Consider the following 26,490-nt stretch of genomic DNA (forward strand, 5'->3'; position numbering starts at 1 on the left):
GTGCAGGAAGAGCAACTGGGACCCCTCTGATGTCAATAATGAAAGCCACTTTTGATTTGTCTCTCTTTTCTCCTCTCTCTCGTAGAAAGGTAAGGGGGGGGTGGGTTGAAGGTTCTGCCATGTTTATTGCTGCTGTTGTTTGATGCTGTGAGTATCCATTTTAATTGGGGTTTTAATGGGGTTTTGTAAACCAAAGAAAACTGTTGCAAGCAAAATAGAATCAGAGTCCAGTAGCACCTTTAATAGGTTAATAGGTTGCAAGCAAAGGCATTCAGATATTCAAGCAGGAGAGGACTGTGTCCAGTGCCAGAGTCTACCCTCCAAAGCAGCCATATTCTCCAAAGAAATTGATCTCCATGATCTAAAAATGAGTTGTAATTCCAGGGGATTCCTACATCCCACCTGGAGGCTAGCATCCCTCGCTGAGAGCCGCTACTCCTGGATCAAGTTCAACGACTGCACGTTCTATATAAGGATTTCTTTCTTCCCAGGTTTCCCCTTGCCCTGGCAGCCATTTCCAGCCTTGGGGAGAAATATATTCTCTGGTCTTGCTAGGATTTTCAGCCTCCTGGTGGTGCCTGAAGACCTCCCAAAGTTCTAAGTGCTAGTCTCATCTCACTATGAGGTCTGTTGTCATATGTGCTGATCCAGGGTTTCTTGCTCCATGGAATACAGTCCAAAGACTCTGGTTTTCACTGGTTACAATCTAGGGGTATGGTTGCACAACACCTGGGAGCAAATACACAGCGACCTTCCATTTCATGGCAAATGTAATTGCTATCCTGCTATCCCTTTCTATTCTGCCATTAGGAGGTTAGTAAATATTCTGTGATATTCCTACAGCTTGCAGTGAGAAACAGGTGGCAGCCATTTTTGCGTACCACGGCAGCACTGCAATCTGTTAGCCCTTTACTATAATGGTGGAAAAGAGTACTAGGCAAGGCTTGTACTTCCCATCCATTTCTTCCATGCTAAGTCTGATTGGTCACATTCCCATCACTTGAGAAAATGCATGACGCTTCTTTGCCAGACCTCTGGATAACAGCTGCTGTGCAATTAAGGAAGAGTTGGCCCGATCGTTTCTTTTTGACTCACAGTAGGCCAGCCACCATCCTCCTCAAGTACCACCTGCCTTCTCCCTGTGTGCCTTGGCACATAGAAGTCACTTCTGCTCTTCCTCTTCCTGGTCAACAGTGGTGAACCTTGGCTTTGTAGGGTACCCAGTCATCCCAGCCACTGACAAAAACCTGATAATGTAAATTTTTTATGCAGTATGATATTTTTTAAAAATGGTCTAAAGGGCTATGAAGGTGGCTATGACATGACAGCTTAACAGCAGGAAATCATGTCTTTGCCGGGTAAGCACTAAAGAACTCACATTCCAATTACAAGAAGGAGCCATATCTCAATGGTAGCACACCTTTTTTTAAAGTATGGGGTACCAGGTTCCTTCATCAACAAGATTTCAGGTTCCAGGGCTAGGGAGAACTTTCTTTGCCTGAGATCTTGGAACACAGTTGCCAATCACTGCCAATACTGGCTTGGATGGATGAAATAGGTTTATGTGGATGCATATTACTTGCACTCTAAAGGGGAACGCCGTGCAACTGTGGTTCATAACATTAGAGTCAATAATACCCTTATGGTTTATTCAAAATGATTTGCAAGTTCTCATCTCTAAAAATCCCCACTGTACTTGAAATACATTCAAGGTGCTTCAGGGCTTTAAAAAACAGCACTCTGAACTGAGCATGGAAAGAAAAATCATGGCCTCTTAGATATTCATAAACATAAATGCATCTTGAATTCTTCGTAGCTACTGATTGTATTGTCTAGCTAATTAATGTAAATTTAGGATGCTAGTAGCATGGTAGATACCGTGCAGAATAGCAAAATATAATTTGCTTGGAATTTAAGGAACGGCTATGCTTAAAGGATAATACGCTGTGTACATTAGCAACATCATACATTACATAACCCTATGTATAATACATGACCTCATACCCATAGGAAATATGAAGAAGGTTTCTTCCATACTAAATGAAGCTGTCAGCAATGTCTGACAACAGGGGGGGAAATCCTTGGAATTTGTGACTCCTGGACTGTTACACTCTGTCTCTGTGCATGATTCTCACCGTACTCACAGCTATGTTTCTGTCTCTGTTGGTTTCCCACCAGCTTGTAGCATGGACAAAGTTGATCACTGAAGTTTGCACTGCTGAATTCCCATAATGTTCATAGATATTTCCAAAGAAAGGGTGAAATTTTTCCAGTTGGATGGGCTACTTAAAAGAAATCTGGCACGACTCGTACATTTAACAAGCACAGATACAAGCATGAATGCTTGTGGCTTGAAGACCCTTTACCTGTTAAAGTCCCATCCTCTATGCACCCATTTCTAGTATTCCTGCTCCTGGTCTACAAGGTGGGGCCAGGAATACAGGAAACTGCCATCTCATTGTGCCTTGAAGAATGACTGCAGATGAAGCTATTATGTGGTATGTTGACAAAGTGTGATTTGACATAATTGGTCTCCAGGGCATTGTGTTTGTGTGTGATCCTTACATCCCAGTGGATTAGCAGTCTGTGTTTGCAAAGCATTGTCTAACTAATCTTTTCGACATCACTCTGGATGTGCTGCTTCATCATGCACTATGGTTTTACATCTTATGTTAAGTGCTTTCAACGTACAATTATGTCGTTATGCAAATATCAAAGATCTCTGCGGTCCTTATTTAAATGTTCTTTATCCTTTGTCTTTGTCATAATTGTTACTGAGGTCCTCCTTTCTAAATGTGTGCCATCCACGTGCTGTGACTACATCTTGGCTAAATTTACCTTGACTGTTTTGGTTTGCACATGAGGATGCACTCTCAGAACTGAACCTTGGCCCTGGACAGAAGGGTGGTTCTTGACTACTTTGATTTTTGATTGTGAGCTCCATGTCTGAAATTATTATATTCTATATATTGTTGGGAACTTCATATTTTATTATTCTTATGCCAGCAACTAGGTCTTAATATTATACTACATTACTATATGTGTGCATATAATTTACTTGACCACTGACCCTGTGAGTTGAAATGTGTTTGGCCTTTGGTCATACCATGTGCAGCCATGGAGACTGTATGTACAATAGAGCACAGGCTGTGATTCTTATGTTTTAATGTTTTAAATCTTCTTAATGTGCACTTAATAATAATAGATATTTGTCTTTTAATCTTAATATATGTTTGTTGCTCAGCCTTTGGATTCCTGACTTATTTTCTCAGGTTGAGTTTTTGTTTTCCCTTTTTGTTCTTTGTCATCAAATTCCCTTTAGCAGCCATTTTAGAAGCTACCATGTCTTGCTTTGGAGAAGGTAAGGTCAAAGCTCTCTTCAGTCTATACAAACAAGTGGCCCGAGCTTTGGCCAGGAGACTAGTCCACTGATAAGACAGCTGCTTTCCTATTCTCTGCCACAAGGGCTTGGTCTATCAATATAAGTTTGCCAGCAAATGCAAGTCCTTCTGAGCACAAAATCGAATTGCTCTCAAACAGCCAGGTGGGCTTAATTACTTTTTCCTGACCTTGCCTGAATGCCTCCTACCAATGCCAGAGGCATGGGTGAAGCTTCCTCCCTGATGGTCCTTCCCTCGTGCCTGGATACAATCACCTTTTGTTATCTTTCTAGGAAGTCCCTCCCCCCCAAACAGTCACAGCCAGGAACTGCATAGATTCTCGTTCTGCACTTAAAACTTATTTGCTATGCTGGCTCCTATAAGTATCATTGTTCTGCCAGTCTCATCTTGGTCACTTGCACAGAGGCTGCAAATTCTATTTTTCTTTCTCTGGGACTTTGCCATATAGAAGCATCCTCTCACTGCCTAACCTTATTTTTTTTCCTTCAGATATTTGGAAGTTCTGACTAAATTTTCCGGTGTACCTTTTGCCCTTCGCCTATGTATTTATGGAGAACCTGCTGTTGAAGACCTTTATCATTATATTTTGGATTGCTCACTATACTTGGAGCCAAGAACCAAATATATTGAGAGATGTTTGAGTGGCCAGAACTTCCCTGCAAATTTAGACAAAATAGGCTTTTTATTATCGGATAACACCATAATTAGTTATAATGCTTCACTATTTGCATTAGCAGCAAGGAAAGTTCGAGCCAAATTTATGCCACCAGAGAGCTAGAAACCTGAATTCCTATTGTCTTTTATTATCTATGGACTACCGCATGTATTGTTCTAATTCTTTTACTGTTTTTTATATCAACTGATATGATATTGATCGCATTGTAATGGCCTATGGATGGAAACAATAAAGTCTTATGTATGTATGACTAAATTTGTCACTCTTAACTTGTGGATTTTCAAAACAGACAATGTACTTTATCCAGCTCAGCAGACTGAGGACAGGTAATCACTTCCTCTCTTTTCATTCCCTTTCCCTTAAAAATTCCTTTATCCCACTGGTTAAATCTCCTACTTCTCTGGTTGTTTCCTGGCAAAGGATTTGCATTCAGCCTAAAGTTTGGCTTTTTTTCACTTTCTCTCCTCACTCTTCATGTGTCCTTTACATTCGGTTAAACCAAGCCAGGAAAAAAAAACACCAGGGCAGCTTCCCCTGCAGCATGATTTATACCACACCACATGAGAAACCATGTCAAACCCAGTGTTGGGCTGGCTTTAAATAAACATTTTTTTTTCTTTTTGAGTCTTTTGGACCTGAAAATAATTCCAATTTCTGAAAAATCCTGGATCTGAATGCCATACCACTATTCAAACCTGGGATTTTTTTTTCTTTTTTGAAATATCAAAAAAAAAATTTCCAGTCCAATAAACCTGAACCCTACCCCCCCCCCCCAAAAAAAGGTGGGTTTTTTTTGCATACCCTTAGTTTCTTTCTGAATACAACAATTCTGCTTTTCTTATGCTTGAAATGCCTTTTCTGTTCTTCTACCCATATATTTCCCAAAATAAAATCTGAATCTTGCTTTGATAAAGGTCTGGTCATTTCATGGTAACTGCTAACCTATTAGATACACTTTAGGCTAGCTTGTACACTATCCAGCTAAACACCCCAAATCAAGTGTTCTGTTCCTCCTAGCAGGCAAGTGTGTCAGTTTTCCAAGTCAGCTCAGCTGTGGAAGCAAGAAAAGGTTTTTTTCCTGACACTAACCTTAATTCCCCCAAATTGTTTGGAGGTCTGGGTGAGTGTCCCAAATCTAAGTGATGTCCAAGAACTCGTATGAAGGGAAGCACATGTGGCAACTTAACGGATCTTCAATGTGGCTAATAAGCATTACATTTAAAATAGGCATTTAAAAATACATCAAATTGTGAAATTTTCTCTCACATGCATAATTTTATGAACCTCTATCAACTCCCTCCTCGATTGTCTTTTTTCTAATTGTCCCAGACTCTTCAAATTTCTTACAAGTAAGGTGCTCCAGCCCCTGATCATACTGGTTCCCCTCCTCTTTTTTCCAGCTCTGTAATGAGTAGAACTAAGGGTGGGCGCTTCAGCTGCCAAAGCAGCTGTTCCATCCCAAAACAGCCCGTACCGCGGCATGGAGAGGGAAGGGTGGCGCCAGTATACACATTGTTCCGATTGAGGTTGCACCATCCTTATCCATTGTTGTTTCTCTATATATTTGTGAAACAGCCTAGGGGGTGGAATGTGTCCGGCTGTCCAAGTTGGAATAGGGCCAATCAGGGTGCAGCCAGTTTTGCCCTCATTGGCCTTGCCCCTTCTGCTCCCGCCCTCTGGCCCTGGATTCTAGCCTCTTTGCTCTCAGACGCCTCAGTGCCTGGAGCCAGCAGCAGGTAAGGGGACAGGCCCTGGGCAAAGGGTCGTGGTGGAGAGCTAGCTAACGAGGGCCTCCCGGCCTGCTGACTGCCTGCTAAGGAGCTCTGTCTCGACACAGCTACTGAGCTGCCCAGCCCCCGCCCCACTTGATCTGGCTGCGAGCTGCAGCCCAAAGCCCCCTTAAGCTGCCTGGCCAGGGGCCAGGGTAGGGGACCCTTTCAGGGCCCGTTCTTAGGAACGGGCTTTGAAGCTAGTAGATCTTTAAAAGGACATCACAATAATGGCTGTTTTAATCTCAATCTCTTTCCTAAAAATCCCTAACATAAGGGTTTGCCTTTTTCATCACTGGGTTGACACTTTTATTGAGGTATCCACTACAATCCCAAGATCATTTCCACTCTTAGTCTCAGCAAGTTCAGACTGTATCAGCTTATATTTTACACTGAGAATTTTTGTTGCATTTCTTCTCCTATTTCATTACCCTTAAGGGTGGGGGGAGCCTTCTTGGCTTTTTAATTAGTGGAGGATGGGCAATTGCAGTATAAATGAGCACAAAATGTAGCAAGTGATGTAGAACAGTAATCCCCGATGTAATACCCTTGGACACCCACTCATCATTATCATCATCATCATCAATTTCTATAGTACCCTCAGCAAGCAGGCTCAGGGTGGTATATATCCAGCAAGAACAGGGCTCCTTGTCAATTTCATGCAGGGAACTGAAGGACTTTGTCAGTTTCATGCAGGGAGACTGAAAACCTTGCCAATTTCATGCAGTAGCCTCCCAGGCATTTAAACTGATAACTGTTTCCTTTTTAAAAATAGCATACATGATATGGGGGGAAGGCAATTGAAAGCACAGAATATCTGATTAAAGGGGCACACTTAAAAGAAAGATGCAAACACGGGTTGTTTTTCCAAGCTGCCTGTTAATTGGTGTTGCTCCTGAGAAGGCTTGGGGAGGTGGGGGGGGGGGGTGAGCCGCACAACTGATGGAAGAAGGGAGCATTTGGGCACCATTCCCATGGGAGGGGGAAGAAGGTAGGGGGGAGGATGTTTAAATGTCTGGTTGGGTTTTTGTGCCAGGTAATGCATCCTGCTCATTAAAGGTGAAAAAAGGGGGTGGGGCATGTTCCTGTTTTGATCATGTTAGGACACAATTGTGTTATTGTACATGCTCAACTTTAAAAAATAGGAGGCAAGGGTAGGAACGCCAACTCTTCCAATGGAAGTGCAAAATGCAAGCTACAAATGGACTTCTGGACTGCATTGGAGAAAACCACAAACATAGAATGCAAGGTGCAAAGAAACGGCCACCTCCTTCATAGGGGGCCTTGCTTGAAACCTCCATAACGGTTTGTGCCCCGGCTTCTGTGGCTGCTATTTTGTGGTGGCATCCTCTGCTTCTTCTCAGCACTCCAGTAATTCCCACAGACTGAATAAGATCGGCAGAGCCTTTAAGAAGCTTTCTGGGAGCAAGGCATGATCCTTGATGTGAGAACCTAGGCATTATTTTTATTTATGTGATGGGAATGGATGGAAGCAGGACCTACTTTTCAAGCCGCTCTGCTTGTCAGGACATGTTGGCAAAGAAATTCCAAGCAATTTTTCCTCCTCCTTGCACCTCAATTTCCAACTGAATGTATACATTTTTCATTTTAATGTTTCTAAAAAAAAACATGCAGCATTTCTGAGCAATAGTCTTTATGACCATTCCCCACATTATGCAAAGGTAACCCAAAGAGGCCTCGGAGCCCCTCAGAGCTTCCAGCTCCTCTTGGTCTCCCTCTTCTCTTGCTTCAAGATCCCCAGAGAACAGCCTTGTGAGTGACCGACTTTCACAACCTGACTCATCCCTTGAGAACCTCTGGCGGAAGTCACGCTAACTGGATCTGTGGCCTGATTCTGAAGTAACATCCCGCCACAGGAAAGCTCTGTGGGTTGCAGACCTTCAAGCCAGGGAGAGATTTGTCTCAAGCAGAGTCTCGACCAACGGGTGGTTTCTGGATGAGGCTTCCGTCCTTGGCCGCGCTGCATTCAGTTAACGCCTCTCCGCCTTGCAGTTTTCCCGCCCTGCCTGCTTGAACGGTTTTGGTTTCTCTCGTTTCTCTCGTCTTCAGAAACTCGAAACCGAAGCAGGGAGGCCGAACAGGCGGGAGGGAGGGAGGGAGGGAGGGAAGGAGAGGCACACAAGCAGCCGCCCGAAAAGGTCTTTTCCCTGTTCTGCGCCTGGGAGGAATTTTTCTAGGGACAGGAAAGAAACGCGGGCGCACGCGGGGTGTGTGTGTGTGTATGTTTGTGTGCGCGCGTTACAAACCCGTCTACATCGATGAACGCTCGTGTTCGGGTGACTTTGTGATAAAACGGAATCAGGCACTAAGACTGAGCAAAACTGACGTGTCCTGCAGGACAACCTTCCCGGCTCGATTCAGACTATGCAACCACGGCGACAGGGCTGCGCGCCCCGGGAACCGCTCCCACTGAACTCAGGCCGGCTCCCGAGCAAATGAGCAGCCGCTGGGGTTGCACATGGGGCGTCGTGAGGACCACCGGCCTCGCACATGCGCAAGGCTGGCCCCTCTGCTCAAGTTTGCGCCGGGAAAGTGGCTTGGCGGTGGTGGAGAGCTTTTCTGGCCGTTCCTCTTCCCGCCCCTTATTTGGTGCCGGGGATTTCCTGAGCTTCCCCCCGCCTGCCTGCCTGCCTGCCTGCCTGCTTGAGTCTCCCCTCTCCCTCCACCTCCGCCGTGCGGCCGCCTTCCCTTCCCCACCGTCGAGTCAAGCCCCCGTCCGGCGCTGTGGAGCGGAAACGAGTTAGTGGGTTGGTGAGAAATGACGTACCAGACAAGGGTTACTTTGTACGAACCCTCTCCCCGGCGCCTAGGCGCGGAGCTAGCGGGCCGGTCATTCAATCCCCGCCTGTGTCTCCAGGAGAGATCGGGGCGAAGCGGGGGAGAGCGAAAGAGGCCCCCCAACTCCGGATCCAGGAAGGCAGGATTCCAGGGGAGGGCCCAGGACAGCCACGACCCCTCCCGTCGCGGGAAAAGAAAGTGAGGGAAGGAGGGAAGCACCAAGGGATGATCACATCGTAGGAGGGGAGGGAGAGGTGGTGGCTTTCTCCATGGGCAGAGGAAAGTTCTAACTTCCATTTTCTCTCGTTTTGTGCTTCTGGAGGGGAAGAGAATGGCACAAGGCAGAGATGGAGGGGAGAATGCCCAAGAGCAGAAGGAAGAAAAAGAAAGGAGGAAGAAGAGGAGGAGGAGGAGGAAGAAAGAGGAATGCAAGACACGGAGGGTGTATTCCAACCTGCTGCTACCCAGGCCTGAGATGGGCAGTTCCAGGCCCCCTGCTGACAATAGACTCAAGACCACCAAGTACACTGCCCTGTCCTTCTTGCCCAAGAACCTCTTTGAGCAGTTCCACCGCCTAGCCAACGTGTACTTTGTTTTCATTGCCTTGCTCAACTTCATGCCCACTGTCAACGCTTTCCAGCCGGAGCTGGCCTTAGCCCCTGTGCTCTTCATCTTGGCTGTCACCGCTGTGAAGGACCTGTGGGAAGACTACAGCCGATACCGTTCAGACCAAGAGATCAACCACATGGAGTGTCTGGTGTACTGCAGGTAACCGGGGGAAGGGTTTCCATTATTCTCCTGGTGAGGGCAGCTTCAAGTTGCAAGGGCAGAATAAGATGGGGAAGAGGAGGATGTCATGTTTCTGGGATGCATTGTGGGACAAGCGATGCCCAGAATGAGTGTCAAAGATGCGAGCAAATAGTGTACTGCAGGTGTGCCAGAAATTAAGACACATTTGATCAACTTCCCTGAAAAGGCTGCCCTCTCCTTTCTAAGCACCCACTAACCTTACCACCCTCACCTGGATAGCCCAGCCTAGCCCTATCTTGTCAGATCTTGGACGTTAATCAGGGTAGGACGTGGTTGGTTTACCCAGGTTGTGACACAGAGGCAGGCAATGGCAAACCACCTCTGAATGTCTCCACCATGAACAACCATCTTATCACTGACAGTAGCAAAATTCTCTTAAAACATTATGCTTAATCTAGCTCCCTAATCTAGACTTCTGCCATCTAGCTGATTTCTTTTGCTTTGCTTTATTCTTTTTCTTTCTCCTGGCCCTTCCACACACAAACACGTTTCCTATCACATGAGACGCAAAGATCCATATTTCATATATCATAGACAAAGATTCTTTACAGAATTAGTAATTCTGTAGGTTTGTGTTATGAACTAGAGGTGTTTGCTGAGATTACCTAATTTACATGGAATGGTGTCCATAACAAGCTGCTCTTGCACAAGCCCTGTTGATCGATACGTGTGTGCAGGTTTGTAGAACTAGTGTGTGGCAAAATTCCCTTCTTTGTATTTTTCAGTGATGTACCCTTGGTGGTCCTGCCATTTCTCTGAAACTCCCCCCCCCCCATATAATCTTTACCTATTTTAGAAATGATGAAATATATTTTCAATCCATCATGACTACTTAATTTTATTTATATAGGATTTTCATGGCACCAACTGATGTATTTTAAATGACCTAACCCATTAATCTATTACCACATTAGTTGATTGGATGAAGAAATACAGATCTGTTATCAAGTTAAATCTTACATGATGCAAAATAACTTATTTATTTATTGTCTTATATTTTTATACCGCCTTCCAATACGCCCCAGGGCAGTTTACATGGGAACATTGTGGGATACATAGAACATATGTTAATAATAGTAACAACAATATATCAATAACAATTCCAACAGTAAATATAATTTTAAGAGGTTACCATAATTAACTCATTGAACAATTTCAATAGATCAACTTTAACTAAGATTCTAGTAGGTCAGAAAAGTTCAGATAATGGAGGGTATGATTCGTGGGGGACCACCGGATGTTTCTAGGTCGGATTAACCTCAGTCGAATGCCTGGTGGAGGAGCTCCCTTTTGCAGGCCCTGTGGAATTCTGGGAGTTTGGGCAGGGCCCTGATCTCTTCAGGGAGCTCGTTCCACCAGGTTGGGGCCAGGACCGAGAAGGCTCTGGCCCTTGTTGAGGTCTGATGTGCTTCTCTGGGGCCAGGGATCTGCAGTCTTTAATCATCTTTAATGTTGAATCAAAAATGTGTTCTTTCATTCATAACTGTTTTTATTACTGCATCATAAAATGGTTATAGTTATTTATATAACAGATTAATATAAAATGATATATGTATTTATATTTAATAGTAGTATGGTAAATTTATGTTTTTTACACACTGGTAACTTCAACTCTCATTACAAAATGTTGTTACATCTTTGCTAATATAAAAAAAGATAAAGATTCCTATGCTTCCATTATGGGGCATATAGGATAGGGAACCAGTTTGTGATTAGGGGCCAAACTGGGCATGGTAGCATCCTTGTGTCTGCCATAGGAATATAAAGCCATTTTCAAACCTAAAATCAGCATTTAAAAAATGACTTGAGGGGGTTGCCTCCCCCCTCCCTTTTTTGACAGGAATGATATGAGGGTGTACTGTGGGGAAAGAAAGATATACTTGAATGGAAGAAAAAGATGATTTCCCCACACGTGGTAAATAAAAAAATAAAAATGGATTTATGTTAGTTTACAAAGTGATTAAATATATGATGCTGGAGTGTTGGAGTGGTAATTATAAGCTTTGGCTTGGGATAAATATTTTGTTTATTTAACAATAACAAGAGCACAAGCCTCACTGCCTTGTCCTAAAAAGTCCTCCCATGGCTCTACACTGTCTTACCTCAGACCAGCCTTTATCAACGTTTTGACTGTGGAGACACACCTGAACATTTTTTCAGGCTTCAAGGCTTATAAGAAGTGCTGTCAGTTGGCCAGACCTCCCTGCCATGCCCGCCACAAGGGATGTCACCCAGATGGAAACCATTGCTCGTTAGCAAGTTTTCTGCCACAGATGTGGTACAATGGAATAGGACACCTGGGATCACCAGCAAATGTGATACCCAACAATTGCTGGGGCCCCTCCTCTTCTCACTCCCTTCAGGTCTATCATTGGTCACTTTGGGAGTGGGACAAGTCAAACTGCCCATGTAAGGGAGTTTTTTTTTAACTAAAAAATAACTTTAAAATATACCAACACACTATGGTGCCCTGGCACACTGGTTGAGAATCCCTGCCTCAGAAATGCAGGAGCCAAAATCTGTGTGACATGCAATGCAGTCCTATACAGAGTTATTCCAGACAAGGCCTTGACCTGGATAGCCCAGGCTAGCCTGATTTTAGCAGATCTTGGAAGCAAAGCAAGGTTAGCCCTGCAAGGTTAGACCACCAGGAAATTCCAGTTTCATGATGTGGAGGCAGGCAATAGCTAATCACCTCTAAATGACTCTGGCTTTGAGAACCCTGCTGGGCCTCCATAAATCAGCTGTGACGATGGCAGCAACAATAAACAGCTGGGCTCATTGAAATCAATGGATTAGACTGGAGTAACTCTTGTTTTGGATTGTACTATGAGAGCCACAAGGTACATACACAATTCTGTAGGCACCATTTCTTCTGCCTTCCTTTTTGCAGACACAGAAGTCTATTCCTCCTTGGCTCAACACCATCTCTTGGTTCTCCCAGACCCCAAGTCTAAAGTTTCAAGATTCCAAATAAACACTTAACTCTAGGGTATATTTTTGGAAACAGCCATGGCTTCACATGGATGTCTTCCATGGACAATGTCAGGAGGGTGACAGAAGCAGAACAGCAATTGCATTCTCAATTTGTGTTGATACTGCAGAGGCAACTTTGGCAGCTATGGTGTTTTAAACATTTGTAATTGTGACCACTATGCCACAGGCAGATGTTTTCATCCAACTCACAGTGAATAACTCTGCAAAATCTGTTACCTTTTGAAGGAAAGCAGTTAAAGATTGCAAATAAAATAATGACGTGTTCTCTTATTTAGCCAAATATGTTTGTATAGAACGGCAGCATAATTATCAGTTGACCACATGAGTGGGTGCATAGTTTAGCTAGTATATCTCAAAATGCCTCAAGCAACTGGAAAGGCAGAATCTGTGCCAGTTGTTTCTGAGAATTTTCATTTTTTGATGGTTCCCAGAAGCCTCATCTTTAGTTTGTGGGGAGGAACTGGATCGAAAGGACCTGAGACCTTTCCTTCAATGATTTTGTTAACAGCTGCATTACTGAAAGAATCCTGCCACTGAACATCACTGAGGTGTTGCTTGATAATGGCCCTTCTCCCAGCATCAAATTGCTAATCTTCAGTTGGTTTATAATATCAGTGTGTAGTTAATGTCAGCAGTGAATCTTTAAGTAACTGTTCTTTCTCTGTACTGATCTCCCCCTACAAATTACAGCCTCGGTGCCTGCATTTAGTCTAAAAAGAAAACCAAGGCCACCCGTTAATAACTGTGGAATTATGCATATTGTGTAATTCTGCCCTCCAGGTACAACCAGTGATAAATGATCACCCTGATTAATGCTGTTCATGTGCAAAAAGGTCTTATCTCCAGCCTGTCTCATTCACCTGCTTATAACTTAAGACAGCAGGATAAGAGCAACAGCCATAATCCCTCCTAAATAGCCTCTCAAGAGGAATGTGTTTGAAATTGCATTCCTGTGAAACTATATGGGCCATTGACTCCAGATTCCAGGATTTAGATATTTTGGACAGGGCATGTGCATATAATTTAAAGATGTCGTTCAAAAGTATTTATCTCTTGATATAAGTTCTGCCTCATCTAGTTAAGCATGTCTTATAAGAAGAATGTTTAATGCATTGAGATTTAGACTTTCCAATAGTCAGCCATAGGTGTGGAATCCGTTTGTTGTCTACACATCACGGCATGTATGATAGGTGATCAGCTAGACTTTTTCGTATAAAGCTAGCAGTGCCATCATAGAGAGGCATCTGTTGCTGAAAAGCATCCATACTTTTCCCCATGGGGATATTCTTCTTAATATAACATATGCCACTGCATATGGTTTTGTAGTCATTATTCTATATTACGGGAGTGATACAAGAATTGGCACTACCTATACCAGTTTTGCTTTGCTTATTAATGGTTGCATTGACATGCTGTGGTATTGTTCTTTTAGACACAATTCCAAAGCTGCTGATCTTTGTATGCTAATCTAACTCTTTAAATTTAAATTAACCTTGGGAAGGCTGGGGTGGGCTATCTAGCCTTCGTCCCATGTGACTGCATAACAGTAGTGTGTCATTCTTATTGGAAATTTGTGACCAGCCTAGTAGGGAGGCTTCAGTGGATAGACCCTTGAGTTTCAGAAGAAGTTATGATTTGAAGATATGTACTGCCCTCATTAGCTTAATCACCATATCTGAAAATCTTGTTATCTGAGTACACTGTGTGACCTTCATGCAACCTTGTATTTTAAGAACACAAAGTAAACATCATCCTAGTTAACTGAACTTCTGATGTTTCCAAAAATGCCTTGATCATCCTCCCACTTTGTTTGGATTAATAACTTGGAGCCGCTTCTTGATCCCCACTCCCACCCAGCTGATTTCATCACATTTGGGGCTTGGATGGGGCCTTATTCAGATTTCCACTGAGTATGTGGAGGAGTACAGAGCAGAGTTGTTTATGCTGTCCATATTCCCAGTCTCCATGGGTTCATTCATGTGTCTGTATAGATTGCATCAGGATGGATTTAATTTGAATCATTAATTAAATCATTAGTCAGTAACATTCAATTTAAGTCACGGCTTTCTATATAAAGGCTCATTCTTGCTGGTTGAGATAACCGTGACCCAGATGAAAGTGGTATTTTTAAAATAATGTTTTCAGGTTAATTTTATAATTATATCAGAAAATGAAGAGTTATTTACCATTTGAAATAGATAATTTTAAAATAATTATGAGGTGAACGATCTCCAGTTTAATCATTCATATTTGGTCAACTTTTCTGCTGTGCTTTAGTAGAAGGAGAAAAGTACTTATTAACAATAACCATTTAAATAGTTTTACCTGACTCATGTTCAGGTTTATATGCTGCCCTTCCCTGGGGGCCCAAGTGGCTCACATCATATCAAAGATAAAACAAAATTGAAAATATTATAAACATTTAAAACAATTTGAATTACCTTAATACAATCCAGAAACTCACTGTTTACACTTGGGTAAGAGGGAGTAAAATTATTGTTAATATACTAGATGGCATACAGATGTCCATTGTTTGTATCTAAAACAATAACAGTAACATTATATGGCATATGTATTCTTGCATTTGCTTAAACATCTACGCAAAGCTCCCAAAATCTCTGAAGTATTGTGTTCAAAAAGTTTCATTTGTACTGCATTCTGTGCACACGGATTTGCAGAGAAACAATAGCACAGAGATCTCTATCTCAACTGTATAGGTATATATTTATTTTTTTTAAGAAATCATGGATTTTTATCCACCTTGGTTCGTATTCACTGACCTGAAGGGCCCAGGCTAGCCCAGTCCCATCATATCTCAGAAGCTAAGCAGGGTCAGTTCGGATTATTATTTGGTTGGGAGGTCACCATGGAGTCCAGGATTGCTACACATAGGCCGGGAATGGCAAATCACCCCTGCTAATTGCTTGCTTTGAAAATCCTATGGGGTTACTGTACATTGACTGCAACCTGAGAGCACTTTCCATCACCATAGATCAAGAATAGTCAAACTGCGGCCCTCCAGATGTCCATGGATTAAAATTCCCATGAGCTCCTGCCAGTGTTTGCTGGCAGGTGCTCATGGGAATTGTAGTCCATGGACATCTGGAGGGCCGCAGTTTGACTACCCCTGGCATAGATCTTATGTGTATACAGCTGTATGTATGTTTGCTCTTTCCAAACAATCAGAAATCCCTGTTTTGCACAGTGCATTATTGTACTATATGGATACAGTTATAGGTACATATATAGAGGAGCCTTCATTGACATATGGAGTTGTGGAAATGGTGGCCATGATTCTGCCCTCTCCACATGTTTAGTGAAGGTCTGAAATGGGGTTAAGCATTCCATAGTTTTTAAGAGACTAAAAAGTCATCTGGCTTAACTCCTCTTGTGCAGGTAGAATCCCACCTGTTGACCATTCATGGAGCACCTGGATGTGTCTTCAGATAGTGCCTGCTGAGCTTCATTGCTTCAGTAAAACACATGTTAGAAAAGGGGATTCACAGGTCTGCCATCTATCTCTGCAAGGGGGACCACTTCAGATTTTGATAGGACCACATAGTTTGTGATCCAGAAAACTCAATGCAGCACACTGGGGGAAGGGGACAGTCAGTAAATGTCCTGCTTTTGCTGCCTGCCCAGAACTTCAGAAACATTTTGTCCAATGTGAGATGGGCCACAATGCATGGGTTCTATTTGGGCTTGGTACACCTCAAGTTAGAGCCTCTTGTGGCGCAGAGTGGTAAGGCAGCAGTCATGCAGTCTGAAAGCTCTGCCCATCAGGCTGGGAGTTCAATCCCAGCAGCCGGCTCAAGGTCGATTCAGCCTTCCATCCTTCCGAGGTTGGTAAAATGAGTACCCAGCTTGCTGGGGGGTAAACGGTAATGACTGGGGAAGGCACTGGCAAACCACCCCATATTGAGTCTGCCATGAAATCACTAGAGGGTGTCACCCCAAGGGTCAGATATGGCTCAGTGCTTGCACAGGGGATACCTTTACCTTTACCTTTACCTTTTACACCTCAAGTTGTGCACTGTGAGAACTGTAACTCCAGTCTGTACTGACTGAGCAGCTGGTTTAGAAATGCGGTGTGCCAAGATGAAAGCTAGATTCTTGCAGATGCCTTTTGTAAAAATAATATACAGGATGGTGTTTTTTAGAATTGTTGGTTAAAAAATGTTCATGGGCATTGCTTCTTGGTGTTGCTATTAGCTACCGACATCTTTATTGCTTTACACACTATCATACCCATTTCTTTAAAAGCATAAATGCTTGCTAAGGGACATAAATAAAGCTGGCAGTCTTGGTGCCTCCTTGCTGTGGTCAATACAGTGAGTGTGTCTACGGTAAGGGATGTTTAAGGATGGCTAGATAACTCTTAATGATAACTTTTCAGAGCGTCCAGAAAGTGTTAATTACGGTGCTTCAGCCGAAGCCAGCCTGCCTCCCTTTTTCCTTCTCCACTTGCTTTTTAAAAACAATGCAGGTACCACTGCAGTTTCACTCCCCAGATCTGAACTTGGCAGAAGCCTCCCGATGACAGTGCTGCGAAAGATGATGCAATGCAGCAGCAATAGCCTGAGAAACGAGAGCAGCAGCTGTTTGTCACTTTGCCGTTCACATATTTCTTGGGTTAATTTTTTTTTCAAAAATTTCACATGCAGTTTCTGCCTTGCTGACAGATAATTGGGTTGGCTTAGAAGAGGCTCTTCAGAAATGTGCCTTGGGTTTGAATGGATTAATCCAAAATCTATGCCCCCTTCAGGAATGCTTAGAGCTGGGTTTCTAACTCCCATGCCAGCGCAGTGTTTCAAGTGCTACATGGCATTCTGCTAGGGCAGGTCCATTCTTCCCAGGACAAAAGCTTGGTTCTTTACAAGAACTGCCAGGGAATCTAGTGGCACTCTTCTTTCAGGTAGTCTGCCATGATTTTGAGTTAGAGGAAGAAGAAGAGTTGGTTCTTTTACACCACTTTTCTCTACCAGAAGGTGTCTCAAAGCAGCTTACAATCCCCTTCCCCCACAACAGACATCCTGTGATGTACGTGGGACTGAGAGAGCCCTGATATTACTGCTCCGTCAGAACAGCTCTGTCAGTGCTGTGGCAAGCCCAAGGTCTCCCAGCTGGCTGCATGTGGGGGAACGGGAAATCAAACCCGATTCGAAGCCTCCACTTTTAACCAGTACACCACACTGGCTGTCTACACCAAGCTAGTTAATTAGCGGGGAAACTGTTGGAAGCAGTATGCTGGACTATACCTTGGTCCGATCCAGCAAAGCAGTTCTCTTTCATTCTGAATATACAATGGAGAACTTGGACAATATTGGCCTCTTTGATTTTAAGTGCAGGAGTTTTGGTTGGTTGGTAATATGTGTGAAGGAGGGTTGGAGTTCAGAAAGTGACTTGCCTTCAGCAGGGTGTCATTCTCACTACAGCCACTGTTTGCCTTGCTCCCCATAGCTTTAAGAAGGGGGGGATTGGAAGGCCTTGAGAGGCTGCCAGTTTCAGCTTGTTTGTATGATAGATTCTATGTGACTGTAGGTGACAGTGACTGGGGAGCATATGGTTTTAAGCATAGGGCCTCACATGAAGCTGCATGGAGTAAAATCACTTCTCTATCTTGGTCAGGTTCTCTGCTCTGAGTTCCAGAGTTTCAGGAGGAAGCCTTCACATCACCTGTTACCTGGTTCTTTTAACAGGAGATGCCAGAAATGCAGATCCTTTGATCACTCAGTATAGCCCCTCCTGATCCATTCAGTGATGTAGAATTCCAGTGTTTTTCACCAAGCCGTATCCATCTTTAGATCGATTGGCTGATTAAGTTATTTGAGATATTTATACTTCCCACTCTCAATCTATGTATGCCTGATGCAGTATCATAACAACAATAAAATTCATAAAACAATAAATGCCCATCAATATGAGGAACATTTAAACGATGGTGGGGTTTCCTGCTTTTCAAACTTTGTGATCTACCAAGCAGCTCTCCAGCCTGAATAGCAAACTATAAAAAGATCAATAAATCTCCAGTTTCTCTATCTTATGTGGCATTACAAGAACAGGATGTGGTTAGCAAGCATCTTACAAACCACAAGACTTGGGATGCATTTAATTTGGCTTACCTGGTCATGTACGGCAGGATAAATCACAGCATCTTGATAAGACATAATGGAAGAGGAGAACGGGTCTCAGGATTTCTGGTTTCGGGTGGCTCTAAAACACACATTTTTCTGTCCCACTCCAAGTCACCTTTAATTCTTGCAGGTTGTCATGCACCAGGCAGTTTTAAAAGCCTGGCATGTCTGCACTCCACCATGTTGATTCTGTAGAAATAGGTGGTCTGTCTTGCCCTGGGGTCAGGAGACTCTCTAAACATGCTGGCTGACCTGTTAGCCTGAGATGAGTGCCTGAAGTTTTGTTTCTGGGTTTTTTTGGCAACATTCTTTCAGCTATGTATAAGACTGTGATTTTACATAAGATGGAGAAATAAAGGGAATATTGCAGGAAGAAACATGAGAAGCTGGAAGTGTGTGCATGGGAGAGGGAGAGAGAAAGAATGTGTGAGCGAGAGGTGTGACTGAAGAGTGATGTTTATCCAAAGTTGTGACTTATACTTAATAGCTATATGAAGAATTTGGTATATTGTTTCTAAAGTTGGAAAGTTGGACCCCCGTGTAATAAAGCTTTCAAGGCAAGATGGAGCCTGGCTGCTGTTGATGGGATTCTGCATTCATCCTGACTTGTCACTAGCGTATTATTTACCTTTTACTGAATTTGGGCATGGTGGGCAGAATCTGGAGCAAAGTGTCAGGAAGGGCTTACGGTTGCTCTCGTGGCTTTGATAAATAACCAACTTTTTCATAACTCAGACCTCTCAAAGGCACCAATTGAAATAACTTCTCAAAAATATTTTCCTTACTATTACAAGCAACATGGAAATTTTAAACCTACCCAGCCCAAAATAAACTCCCTCAGATGGTTATTTGGTAAATGGTTCAGTTGAGCTTATTAGGGAGGCTGATCTATGTTGTCTGGGATGGTTCTTGTCTCAGCAGAGGATCCACAGATATGGTCCTCAGGCTGTCCACAGTGAACATCAATTTTATTTCAGCAGGGAAGGCCACTAGTACATCTCATTACACAAGTATTATTTTCTTCTCAAAACTGAAAATAGTATAAGGAGGCAGAGTGCCCTTATCAAAATGCAGCATTTGTAAAACAGCCTGGAGAGAATGAGACCCTGCAAAAATGCATCACTTGCCACTCTTCTGCAAGTTTTTTTTTTTGGGGGGGGGCACCCCTGGGTTGTGAGGACAAATGGGAACCAATTGTTTAATCTTTGTAGAGCAGGAAGCAAGAATACCAAACCTCACTGACTATTAGAAATATTGTTTTGTTAACTTACGGTCTTAGTTTAAAAAAATATGTATCCCTATTTTTTTACATATTTTTTACATTTAAAATAATGGGAGGCATGAATTATACATCTCATGGCCTTTCCTAACCATGACTCTAACCATAATTTAGCTAACTTTAGCCCTAACCCTAAAATTAATTCCAGTATGAATACCTAATTATTATTCATATTTTACATATAAAATAATGTAAAAAAATTATGCATCGCATGGCAATTCATAACCATGACTCTAACTCTTCCTTAGCCTTTATGCTCCATCTAAGACTAACCAATCCCCAACCTGAAGCATATTTGATCTAAATCTAACCCCAAAATTAACCCAGTATGAATCCCTATTTTTTTACATATATTTACATGGAAAATAATGTAAAAATTATATATTACATGGCCTTTCCTAACCATGATTCCAACTCTTCCCTAGTTCCCAGCTAATGGGGCTCAGTTCTGAGCCTTTCCAGCTGCCACTGATCATGCAGAATATGGCTGGGAAGCACAGCTGTGTATATGCCCATCTGGGGCCCCTCTCCAGGCCCATCATTGGCCATTTTGGTAGGGGTTGGGTTGGTCGACATGACCATATATGGTGATATCACCCAATGGGTGATTGGAGATTCCCTTGTCAAACCTCAGGACATGAGTCTGTATGAATAGGTGGAGGCAGTCCCCCAGGTTTCTTGGACTCAAGCCCTGTAGGCCCTTCAGGGTTATCACTAGGCTTTGTCTTGAGCCTGGAAGCACGCTGGCAGACACACTGAGACTGGGTCTAAATTTGGTGCATCATGGAACTCCTTGAACTTTACTCAGCATGAGTCTTGGAAGAGCTTGCAGTGATAGAATTTTCTCACAATGTTACTACAGGCTCCCTAGGTGCAGTGGTTAAGAGCAGCAGCCTCTAATCTGGATAACCAGGTTTAATTCCCCACTCCGCGTGTAGCCAGTTGGGTGACCATGGGCTAGTCGTAGTTTTTGCACAGCAGTTCTTTTACAGTTCTCTCAGCCCCACTTACTCATGGGGAGAGGGAGGGAAGGCAACTGTAAGTTGCTTTGAAACTCCTTTAGTGAAAAGCAGGGTATAAAAACTAACAAACACCATCACCTGAATATTTTTATGGGGTCAAATCAGATAAAAAATATAGAACAGTTCGCACATTTTAAAAGTCAAATATAAAAATAGTAATCATAATTTGACAAAACCAAGAATAGTAACTATCAGTGGGAAAGAACAGGGTTCCCCTGGGAAGCTTTAATAACATTCTTTTACTGCTTGGCTACACTTTCTTTCTTTCCTAGCAGAAACGCTGTTCTTGGGCAGGGCTCTGAGCTTTGCCAGCCAGGCCTTCCTCATCTTGAGTCATTTTGTAAATTCTAGCCCTCTTCAGTAAGCTTTTTTGAAAGTGTTTTTGTTATGGTTGCCTAGAAGCATAGATCTCATTTCAGGAAGTGATATTAGAAAGGCTTTTCTATTGAAAGATTTTCAATGACTCTTTCACTATAAGAACATCACACCTATTTAATTTGCGATAAGAATATTGTTGAAGGTGATAAGCTTTTACAAGGTGCATCCCACCTATCTTTAGCATACATGATGCTAAAATGTTCCATGACAGCATGCTCCCATCACACGTCTGCTTGACTTCTCACCATGATGACGTAGTGCTGTTACCTAGCAGTGGCAGTTAAGTATCACATTCTGGAAAAGCAAGAAGCTGCAGTTGTTTAAATTATTATTGTAAGCAAGGGTGAGACTATGAATTCTCAATGCTGATAACAGAGCACCCTGCATAGCAAAAGGAGGCAGCGGAACTTTGGGAGTTGGGTTGGGTTGTCATATTTAAGTTTACTAAACCTGGGCAACCTAATCTGCATATTATGCAAATAGTTTGCTAATTTTGCAAATCAAGCTCATTAATCGCTGTGTTATTTATCAAGGAAGAGCTGGGGATGAATCATCAAAAGCATCTCCTTATCTGAACTTTTGCTTGTGCCAGGGTTCATGCAGGCTCTCTGCTAAAATCACTGCAAAGTTTGCCTGGGAGATAGAAGGATGTAACAAGGCACTATGCTTTGTGGTTACAGATTTTGCTCTGCATTTGGTCTATTGGCATTCAAGAAAAGTCATCTTGTTTGATTTGGGTCTTTGGATCTTTGACAATGACGTATTGAACATAGAAGCACACACACACTGTGGCTTAGTGGTAGAGCCCCTGCTTGGCATGTAGAAGGTCTCATCTCCAGTTAAAAGTTAAATTCAGAAGATGATGTCAAATGCCTCTGCCTGAGCATCTGGAGAGCTGATGCCCATCTGAGTAGACCAGAGGTAGTCAAACTGCGGCCCTCCAGATGTCCATGAACTACAATTCCCATGAGACCCTGCCAGCATTCGCTGGCAGGGGCTCATGGAAATTGTAGTCCATGGGCATCTGGAGGGCCGCAGTTTGACTACCCCTGGAGTAGACAGTAGTGACTTGGATGGACCAGCGATTTGATTCAGTATAAGGCAGCTTTCTGTATTCGCACACATACACACCATAGTCCAAGAGTCCCCAGCTTTTGAATGATAAGAGGGTGGTGAGCACCACCTCTATATGACAGTCCCAGGAAACAGAGCCAAAGCCCAAACAGCCGCTGTAACAGGCTGTGTTAAAAGCAATACCTTTTGTCTCACTTTGCAGAAGAAAAGGTGGAGAGGAAGAAAGAGGGATAAAAAGGAAGGAAAGCCCAAGAGGAGAGGGAGGGAGGAAGAGAAGGGGAATAAAAAGAACAAAAGCCTAAAGGGGAATGGAATGACATATTAACTAAGGAAAGCCTGGATGCTTACTAGTCCTCCTGATCCTTCAGTGGCTGCAGTTGCAGCTGTGGGAAACCATTTCCTTTGAATGAGGATTGCCAATAACAAGCCCTGACCTACTGTGGCCCCACCCATTTTTTTAAAATTTAGAGGGTGTCATAGAATAATAGAGCTGGAAGGTACCCCCGGGGTCATAGAGCCCAACCCTCTGCAGAATGCAGCAAGTTCACAACTATTTGCTCACCTACAGTGAACCCAATTCCATGTGCAGATGATGCTCTCTCCCCCCCCAAAAAAACCCAGAACACCTGGCTAGTCTGGCCACAAGACCCAAGCTCAGACACAGTCCCTTCTGCCCACCCACTTATAATCTTCCTAAATTCACAGAATTAGCATTTCTGTCAGCTGGCTATCTAGGCTCTGCGTAAAACAAAGAAGGAGAACCCACCACGTCCCAAGGAAGCCTGTTCCACTGAGGACCTGCTCTAGCTGTCAGGAACTTCTTCCGGATGTTTAGCTGAAAATTCTTTTGAATTGATTTTGTCCCATTGGTTCTGGTCCAGCCCTCTGGGGCAACAGAAAACAACACTGCACCATTCTCTATCAGACAGCCCTTCCAGTACTTGATGGATGTCAGATCACTTCTTAATCATCTTTTCTTCAAGCTAAACAGACCAAGCTCTTTCAGCCTTTCCTCATACATCTTGGTCTCCAAACCCCTCACCATTTGCATTGCCCTCCTCTGGACATGCTCCAGTTTGTCTACATCCTTCTTCAATTGTGGTACCCAAAACTGAAGATAGTACTCTAAGTGAGGTCTAACCAGAGCAAAGCGGTACCATCCCCTCACACGATGTGGACACTATACTTCTTTTGACACAGCCCAAAATCCCATTTGCCTTTTTAGACACCAAGTCACACTGCTGACTTATCTATTGTGGTCTATTAAGACCTCTAGATCCTTTTTGCGCATAGTACTGCAAAGACAGGTCTCCCTCATCTTATGCATTTGGTTTTTCCTACCTAAATGCAGAACTTTACATTTTTCACCAAGTTGACATTGATGTCTACATGCTATCAGTACTTACTACCTAAGTTCTGCAGGGCCTGCAAAATAAGTACTCTTCCACAAGGCCTGTGGTTGAGGCCAGAAAAAACTATCAGCCAATAAAATCTACAGGACTCCCTCCATTCATCTCCATGTTATCCCTTCCACCAAGCTAGAACGTTATTAAAATACCATACTGTCCATAAAAAGGGACCAGAAGGCAGATTGACGAATGAACAAGCAGAAGTAACAGAGCACCATACATTTTAATAAGTTTTAACTGTGATTTTCTGAAATATGTACATGTGACAGATGTTTTAAGCCACCCTGAGCCTGCATGCTGGCAAGGGTGGTATATTAAAACCAATAAATATAAATATATAAATATAATATATGCAGTATGTCAGCACCTAGTTGCTTCCATTAAGCATTGACTTACAATAAACATCTAGTGTGAACCTACATTAAAAATGCATCAGCACAGGAAGTTCTTGTGTGTCGATCTCTAATGCCAAACCAAAAAAGCATCAAGAAGTCCCAAGAAAAGTGCAGAAATTATATACTACTGGGTTATTATTGTCTACCTACACAACATGGGTAACCTACATCTCCTGTGTGCAAATGGAGCCCTCTTTATTGGTAAACCAGTTGCCTACACCAGAGAGGCAGAGGATTCCCATTGATGATTTTCTGGGATTAAATGCACTGAAAATGTGTGTCCAAGCCCGGAGCAAAATTCCACGCTGCTGACTTCTTAAGAGCAATCTCAATTCCCTCTACCCCCTGAAGTAACTTACAGCTCTTACCTATGAGGAAGTCCATGAGCTGCCAAACTCTTTTTTTTCCTATGGATTTCACTACAAGTACCACATAACACATTTCAAGAGGAGTCAGGAGAGCAGAAGGGTGAGTTGTTTCTCCCTTTTTGCTTTCCTTACATTTTGGAGTAGATGAATAAGCTCCGACACAGAGGTGCGTAGCAGCATACCAGCTCGATAGAGCTTTACTTGTACTTAAAATGCCTGTATTGCCTATACTTTATGTACATGTGACTTGCTGCGAAAGCTTTCTTTAAGCAGGTGTAAGCAGAAGGGAGTTTATTGAATAAGCAAAAGCTTGAGTGAATCTGAGAATGCTAGGGGGAACAGTTGCTTTACCCAGGTATCTAAAAATAATGCTGTAACTGCATTTTACATAAAACTTGTTCTACAAATGGGATTTGAATTCTGACTGCAGACACCTTTGGAGTGTAAGAATTTAGCCCAAACACTCATCATATGATAAGCCATTTGAAACCAAAGTGAAATGTACAGAATCCAATCTGGCTAGCAAAGGCATTAATGTAATTACAGTGCAGTGATTTCATCAGGTATTCAGTCATATTTTTGTGGTTCATAAGGTTGCCATTTTTCATAAGGCTCTTTTTGCATGTGCGATCTATTTCTCTATCCCTTCCAGAATTACTGCAGCAGCCTCATTGCTCACCTTGTCATTTCCATCAACCTGTATCCCTCCTGGCTACATCTTTTAAAAACTGGAGTGAAAGCGGGATGGGAAAGAGCTGATTTCACAAAAGACAACTATTTTAGCATGGATTTAAACTCCACGTTCAATGTAGATCTTTCTGAATGTAAGATATCAGGACAGAGGTCTATCTAGTCCAGTATCCTGTTTGACACTGCAGCCAATCAGTTGCTATGGAAGGCAATAAACAAGGCACAGAAGCCAAGCTGTTCCCTAGATGTTGCCTTCTAGCACTGGGTTTCAGAGGTCACTCCCTCTGAATGTGGAGGTTTCCTTTATTCAACACAGCTAATAGCTGTTGATGAACCTGTTCATCTCTGGCTTCCTGTTGCTGCTGCATTCAAATATCATAAAATAGGAGAAGGAATGTTCATGTGATCAGGCTGGACAGACCAAGTGTATGTGGTGGAAAAAAGTGGAATTGGGGGAACTGTGCAGGCACACGAAGGCTTCCGCATTGAATAAAGCTTTGTTGGTCTCAAATTTTGAAGGATATGAATAAACACTCCTCAAACTAGAAGCGGACAATAAAAATATCTAAAACATCTTGTAACAACAGGGGACAATTTAACCACACAGCTAGCAAGGTTAGGAAACGAGGGAATAGTAAAATATTCTTCTTGCTACATGTCATGGTATTGACGGGCTTTCCTCCTGTGGTTAGTTACAAATTGTAACAAGTTACTTCTTAGTAATAGTTGCCATTAAGACCTTCTGTGTATTTTCTTGTCTTTATTTTTTTTTACTATTTTTTCATGATGATATCTTAATTTTGGTCTTGATATTTAAACCAGCTATTCTCATGCTGCTTGCCATAAGAAATCTACAAATTTAATTAGAAACTCCTGTGAATTCACTCACCTAGAGAGGAAGCTGCTTGCTTCAGCTCTGTATGTTTACTGTTCTGGCCTTGTCTCTGTCAGTCAGAGCTGTTGGGGATTTTGACTCATGTCAGTATAAGTGTACTTGGATTCTTGTCTGGTGCGGAATAATTATTTTCTTTGAAGGAGATTGCCCATTGCATCTCTGCATGAGATATCATTCTTTGCTACCATTCAAGAATCATGTACACTCTTACAGACATATCACTGGTCACTCTAAAAGCAAATAATCTAGGGTATAAACAAATTTATCCCCATATTTTAATTTGGGAGAAAAATACTTCATTATTGCTGCCAGTCATCCAGTATACTTTTGAATAGGATTTTTAAAGCTTAAGAATAGGCACTATAATATATTCCTAGTTGGGCGAAAGTAAATA

General features: G+C 42.7%; 1 protein-coding gene across 5 annotated transcripts in view; it reads left to right on the forward strand.

The window, feature by feature from the left end:
• Positions 1–8,030: 8,030 nt before the first annotated feature.
• ATP10A (ATPase phospholipid transporting 10A (putative)) overlaps positions 8,031–26,490 on the forward strand; it is a 133,539-nt gene continuing 115,079 nt past the window's right edge. For 3 of the 5 annotated variants that reach the window (XM_077343439.1, XM_077343438.1, XM_077343440.1), the window contains exon 1: positions 8,625–9,413. In XM_077343439.1, the coding sequence (XP_077199554.1) occupies positions 8,977–9,413 (437 nt within the window). In that variant the 5' untranslated portion in view covers positions 8,625–8,976. The other 2 variants (XM_077343437.1, XM_077343436.1) reach the window with 2 other exon arrangements.

Source organism: Paroedura picta, chromosome 6 (genome assembly GCF_049243985.1).
Source record: "Paroedura picta isolate Pp20150507F chromosome 6, Ppicta_v3.0, whole genome shotgun sequence".
Classification (NCBI taxonomy): Eukaryota; Metazoa; Chordata; class Lepidosauria; order Squamata; family Gekkonidae; genus Paroedura; species Paroedura picta.